The sequence below is a fragment of the Pezoporus flaviventris genome, unplaced genomic scaffold (genome assembly GCF_033815535.1).
Source record: "Pezoporus flaviventris isolate CSIRO_AGI_PZ_B2104156 unplaced genomic scaffold, CSIRO_AGI_Pfla_v1 ptg000132l, whole genome shotgun sequence".
Taxonomy (NCBI): domain Eukaryota; kingdom Metazoa; phylum Chordata; class Aves; order Psittaciformes; family Psittacidae; genus Pezoporus; species Pezoporus flaviventris.
In genome coordinates, this window is record NW_026892680.1 from 1,894,136 (window position 1) to 1,900,825 (window position 6,690).

A 6,690-nucleotide genomic window follows, 5' to 3' on the forward strand; every position below is an offset into this window, starting at 1 on the left:
AGCAGAGGGTACGGAGATGAGTGGAGACGGGGCAGGTGTGGTTGGGATGGGTAATTTAGGTACATTAGTATTCTGTCAGTCTAATTCTGTTGCTGTAGCTATGGTACAGCAGCCCGTGCAGATACGCTGCAGCCACACGGCGTCTTCATTTAGCATTTCACATGGTTATTCTTCCCTGCTTTTGGCCCTGTGACATGACGTTACGGTAAGCTTCCTTTATCATAGAGAGGGGACAATTCAACCTACGCAAGAGCTTTTCCTGGCTTTCTACCAGCCCTGCTGGCATCGTTGTTCGCTGAATGTTGTTCTTGGGGTGAGCTGTAGCACAGAAGTGCTTAGGGCAATGCCATCAGCTGTTTGTAAACCACTCCAGAGCTGGCTAAGGGTGGGTCCTGCAATGGGAGGCACTGACAGGATCTTATAGAAACTGAAGAAGTGGGTGATAGAGATATCTATTGATAGGGAGACATATAAAAGCATGAGGAGTAACTACTGAATTCCAAGCAGGTGTCATACTTCCGTAATTGCTTCTGGTTTGTTTTCTTTACACCTGGGAACAGTGTTGTTTACTGTTAAGAGGTTCCAGTTTCATAGAGCTTTCTTAAATGTTAGCCTTTACCTAATGGTAAAATTACTTAAGCTGGAAAACAGAGGCTGTGCTTGGCTCTTTCCCCTCACATGCTAATTGAAAATACCCAGTTTCCTGTCTGGGTTAGTTGTGAGTAAAGGGAGGCAGATACGAAGGTATTAGTATGTAGAGGCACTTCAGAGGAGCCTGTAGGAAACTGCTGTCTGTAAAGGGTGATTTTGCTGGTTAGCATCCCAGTGCTGTGTTTTGAAGGGTGTATATAAGGACAAGAACATCCTTCAGAACTAGCTTTGAACACCAAGATTTGGAAATGATAATTGCTTTCACATTCTCCTTTAGTACCTTCAGAAGAGGAATGAACTCCAGGAGAAACGTTCTGTTCCATTTCTCCTTGTTGTAACACGGAGCTTGGGCTGTTTGAAGGAGAACAGTATCTGTGACAGGATAGCACAGTGGATATTTCTGTTCGAAATACTGCTGTTGTGCTGCTTTTTCATTACTGTAGGGGATTAGGAAGTTTGAAAGAGCTTCCTTGTGGATGCACGGTTAAATGTTGTTTCAAGTTCTGTGAACTGAGGTAAGGAGGACATAACTGGTCTTTTGAGAGCAGTGATGCAGAGTGTGCCCAAAGCATCCAGGAGTGTTCTTGAAGACGAGATCGGAAGCCGCAAGGAAGGAGTAACTCCAAAAGCTGTTCCTGTTGCAGTTAGTTTGTATTCATTCTGGCTTGAGCATGTAATGAGAACAAGTCTCCTGTTCATTCTGCTGAAAGAGCTGAGTCTGTAACTTGTCACAATGGGGTTGTAAAGCAGCAGGGCTACAGGGCCGTAAATGAGCTCTGTGTGACTGAGCATGGGCTCATGCCTAGCCATGGCTGGAGACTTACTTCTCTGGGAGGAGGCTGTGTGATAGATGGACAAAGCACTGCTGTTACCTTGCTCAGAATTCACAGGCCTCTTCACAGAGGAGTTTGTGTTTGATGGCCTGTGGAGCAGCGTACCTGTAGAAGCTAGAGGATTAGTTCGTGATTCCATTGACGCGCCTCGCCCAGTGTTCCATTGTTAATAGGGAAATCCAGCTGGGTTAAGAGATTTTTGGAGGTAAAGCTGAGAAACATGGCTGGATTTGCAAAAAAAAAGCACATGAAGTGGGCTTGGATTTACAAATGGCACATGCTAAGGAATGGTAATTCATTTTCCACCAAAAAAAAAAGATTGTGGAACTCCACATTGTCTCGTGAAACTGGGCCTTCACTACTTAAGACAGGCAATAAATTAGAAGTTTTAAGGTGGTAGGTGACATGGTTTTCAATAGACAAAGTTAACTCAGTCGCTTCCTCCCAGCTTAGCGCTTGATTTGACTCCAGTGATGTTTCTAAGGGTACTCTTTGCGTATGGGACTTTGTAGAGAGGCACTGATCTAGAACACAGGCATGTTCCCTGCCAAGCAGAGTCTGGGACAGCACGGGTGAGTGGGTTTGGGTGCTCAGGTAAAGCTGGGGAGCCACCAGAGAAAAGAGCCCCTTGAGTGGTGTTTGAGAGAAGCAGAATGGGAATCGGCAAAAACCAGAGGGGAGAACGTACCTGATGCTGCTGGGCCAGGGCAGGAAGAGGAACTTCCTTGGAACTGCAGGTCCAAGAGCAAGAGTCCTGTTTGCTTGTTTGGGTTTACAAGGAGACACTTTTTAAGCAAGGAAAAGGCTCCTGAGAGCCTACCTTGCAGGAGAGCATCTCATGCCGCTGTTTGATTAGAGACGTCACACACAGGGACACCACACAGGCCATTTACATGCTGGGTGCAGTGTGAAACTGCATCCTTGCTGGGTTAGCAGTGCTCAGTGTGTCCCTCCCACAGGCACCATCTGGAGACCAAGTTCTGTAGGCTTTTCAGCTCTTTTATACCTAATAATATAGAGGAGTGAAGACGGTTCTACGATCCCCTCCTTGCTTCAGGCTGTCCTTGGGCCACTTCTCAGGTGTGGATGCTCTCGTGCAAATCTCTCGTGTGGACTGGAGCTAATCTGGAGTTGCCCGGCATCAGACTGGGATGCCTTTGGTTCACTCACTGAGCAGGGGGAGCAGCACAGGCATGTCCCCACGCCCAGCAGCAGCACCTCTGGTTCCTGTACAGCAAGAAAGGGCCAGCAAGGCAGAGGTGTCCCCCCTTTCAGTGGCCCTCACTATCTCTTACCTGTGCAGCAAGAAATGCTTTGGGATGTGTGCAGCTCCTCCTAGAATAGCTGTAGCAATGATTGAATTGGAAAAATTCCCCTTTTCCATCACCTGCAGCGGGTCACGCTGTCTTCCCCTTCCCTTTCATCCTGATTAGGTCGGGAGGAGGCAATCTACTGACTACAACCCCTGGCACCTGTGACTGTACAGGAGAGGCTCCCTGTGCTCCAGGAGGATTGCCACAAGCCTGATTAGAGCATGTGGGAGCCCCACAAACCCAGGTTGTGGGCACTATGGAAGAATCTTACCATAAATCTAAGGCATCTAGGAAAGATTTCCATTGCGCCCCTACATATTCCGACCAGGTTCTGCCTGGGGATAGTCAGCAGGTTGGAAGGGGAGAAAATAGCATTTTCTGAGCCTGTTCAGGGTGAATGTTACACTGCTTGGGATGCTCAGAGCAAAGAGGAAGGGTCCCAGCACGGCTGGTCCCCTGCCGAGGGCGGCGTCATAAGCTAAGGCTCAGCTGGACATCGGCACAATTAAACAGCTTCCAGCTTGGAATCAGCTTGAAGCCTGGACAAAGCCAGCCTACAAAAAAGTAGAACAGGGGCTGGTAGGGCGAGGATGGCGTACAGAAACCAGTCACACACATAACCAAAACTCTTATGTCAGCAGCAGCAACAAAAAGCCCCTCAAACACCTTTGTTCCCCTTCTCCCCGCCAAAATGCACTGAAAATCCCTAGGGCCTAATGCTCAGCAGAAGTTATATATATTGGAGGATTCAGTCTTTCTAGTTAAAACATAAGAACCACAACGGGCAAATAGGGCTGTCAGCTCTGCAGCGGCACAGTGGTGCTCTGACCCCCTTAGCTGTTACGGGGCTGTAGAATGCATACATCAGTTTTTACGTCCAGCTGCAGGGTACCTAAACCTGCCTTGATCAGAGGTTTCCGCAGGACAGGTAACTGGATTTGGTCTGGTTTCTAATGAGCTGCATTGTGGCTTTGCATCCCTTTGTGCCTGGGAAGTGCTGTAGCCAGCTGAAAGCGTCGGGGTTCATTCAGGGAGCTGCTTCAGAGACAAACTCACCCCGAAGGAGGTGACTGAAACAGACCTCTTTAATTCAGCAGTGAGGGTTTGGAGGTGCGGAGCAGGAATAAACCTGGCCCAGTTCCCTAAAACTGGAACAGACTGAGGCTGCAGGGGGTCAGGCATCCCTGGAGCCTCAGACAAGGCAGATTTCCCCTCTCAAATTTGGTGGGCTGGCTTTCCATCCATCCGAGACTGCATTGCTGACAGCATTAATGAGAAGCATCGTAAGTCATCCCCAGAGTACATCTACTCGAAACAGCCATTAATGATTCTGACTGGCATTGTCTGTCTTTCTGTTTGTAGGCTGGCCATGGGCGACGCTGACCGTCCTCGCGTTCCTGTACTGCTACGCTCACGTTGGGATCGAATGGGAGCAGACGCACGCTGTGAGTTAGGAATGACACAAAGCAGGGATTCGGGAGGCAGGTGGCTGGCTTTTCTGCACTGCAGAAGGATGTGCCAGGCCAAGCCTTTGGTCAAGGCGTTAAACACAAAGGCTCACTTAATGGATTGTGGATTGTGAATGCAGGAGTTGAACCAGAAACACTGATGGGCCGTGGCCGGGCTGGGGAGGGATTCTGGAGCGTTTGGAATGATTTTGATAAGGCAGCCTCTTTGTGACTCTGTCCGTTGGTGGCAGCAGCAGCTCCCAGTGGGGATTTTATAGATGGGTTTTATTTTTGCCAGTGTTTTGCTGCTTATTGTGAGATGGAGAGGGAAAGCTGTTCCCCACCTTGCAGCACTCAGAAAGCCCCATCTCCCACAGCCTCTGTTCAGGGGCACACAGGGCTGTGCCCTGCACTTATGCTGCTCCCCAAAGGCCATGATGCTCATCAGTTCTTCTTGATTGCTTTCTGATACGAGCTAGAGCATTTGTCGTTATCACCGACTGCAGCACTTGAGCCTTAAGCTACTCTTGTAGCTACTGTAGCAAAGTCTGCTTTCTGTCTTTAATGTCTTCATGTAAAGCGTCACCTTAAAACAAGCCCCTTTTCTCGGTAGTCTTAGGAATGGTTTCCTTCAAAAGAGGGGCTCTGAAGACCTTTAGACCTCCTGAAGTTTGGCATTCCCCCTAGGCCAGGCAGAAGGCCACCAGGCCTGGAGAGGGCTTCTTCCAAGAGCGACTTCTTGCCCCCAAAGCAGAAGGACTCCTGTCAAAACCTGTGCCATGCTCCCCAGCAGCCATTTCAGCCTGTTGGGGGGCACAGGGAGAGTCCTCCTGTCCGTCACTGCTGCAGCTTCAGCCAAGTCTGAGATGGCTTATTCCTTCAACAAGGAATTCAGTCCATGAGACGATAGGCTTCAGCTTGGTGCTTAGATGTCTCTGCTGCTTAGAACTATGCAGCCTTCTTTCCCCCCACCCCGCATCATTTATTCTGGAAGGAACAAGGGCAGAGGCTTCAGCTCTCTGCTTGTGTGGAGATGCAGCCCATCTCTTGCTGTTTCAAAGCAGAAGCTCCAGCCCTTTAAGTTTAGGAAAAGATTTTTCACCCAGGAGGATGCCATCATCTCCCCTGGCAGTCATTCCTAGGAGGTACCATGGACTGATGAAAATAAGACTTCCCTTGAATGCTTCCTGGCCAGGGACTTGGCCCCCCTGATTGATTGATAATGATTGCAGGGATCCTCTCAGCCACAAAGAAGTATGTTGCTCTCAGCCTCTGAATGTACTAAAAGGATCGAAGTCTGGCCTTGATGTTGGAGTAGAACTGAGCACAGGGCAAGAAGTTTCTCAAGCTTAAACATTGTAATTCAGTTGAATTAACATTGGAAAGGTGTGAGTCTGCTCTTCAGTCTTCTCCATTACTGTTAGGACCTGAAACAAGGGCCTGCTGTGAGCAGTTGGATTCCAATTTGTGTGCAGGCCAAACTTCCAACTCCAGTATGGCAATGACCTTGTAGGGCATCCACAGTATGCTTATTTCTGACCTAAAATCAGTTTTGGGTTGTTTTTTTTTTCAGTGCTTTATACAGCTCTAATAATTTTGTATCTTTTCCTGTTTCTATAAATAAAGCTGAAACTGAGTTTTGGCTTGAGAACTGTGTCTGAGAAAGCTACAGTTTGGTGTAAGAAAAAGAGCGGAGTGAAGAAACACTGCTATGCACCGGAAGCCTGCCGGATGGGTGCAATGCAAACTGGTCTCTTCTGTCCCTCTTGAGCACTGCCTGACACATGCGTTCCCTAATGCTGTGAGTTTAAAGAGCAAATACAGCTTTTGTAGATGAGTTAAGAGGAGACAAGAGCGTGTGAAGCTTCTTAGAACAGTCAGCAACGGTAATACGCAAGAAAAATGATGCTTCCCTTTAGACTGTCCGGTCCAGTCAGAAGTATGAAGTGTGCTTGCGCAAGTTAAGATCTAGATACTATTTCTTATAGTTTAAATATTTATCAAATGAGAAATAAGTAGCCTGGCAAGCACAGTGGGGTATAGAGTCACGGAATGGTTTGCGTAGGAGAGGACCTTAAGATAATCTAGTTCCAACCCCCTGCTATAATGTAATACATGGCTTTAATGCCTACCACTAAGCCGCTGTAGTCATCAAGTCTCTTGCATACCCACATCCTAACTCCCACCGTGGCTAAGCGAGCCCTCCAGCCATCACCGTTCCTGGGGACAGTAAGGTAATGCTAAGTGCCTCTTTATTTCAGCATTGATTAGAGGGAGCCAGGCTTTGCTCCCGGATCTCGGTCACATCGGAGAGCTATAAGCAGCTTAGTTGGAATAAACAGCTTAGCACAGGTCAGAAGAAAACCAGCTTAACTATGACAACCTGCAGCAATTTGGGTTATTTGCCGTAGCGATAACGCAGGGCCTGGCCTTTCTCTTGCGCAA

At 48.2% G+C, this 6,690-nt stretch overlaps 1 protein-coding gene across 1 annotated transcript in view; it reads left to right on the forward strand.

Annotated features, from left to right (window-relative positions):
• HHAT (hedgehog acyltransferase) overlaps positions 1-4,520 on the forward strand; it is a 137,110-nt gene extending 132,590 nt beyond the window's left edge. Inside the window, exon 12 of the mRNA XM_061478850.1 lies at positions 4,160-4,520. Within this exon, the coding sequence (XP_061334834.1) occupies positions 4,160-4,251 (92 nt within the window). The 3' untranslated portion in view covers positions 4,252-4,520. The remainder of the gene's footprint in view (positions 1-4,159) is intronic.
• Positions 4,521-6,690: the final 2,170 nt, after the last annotated feature.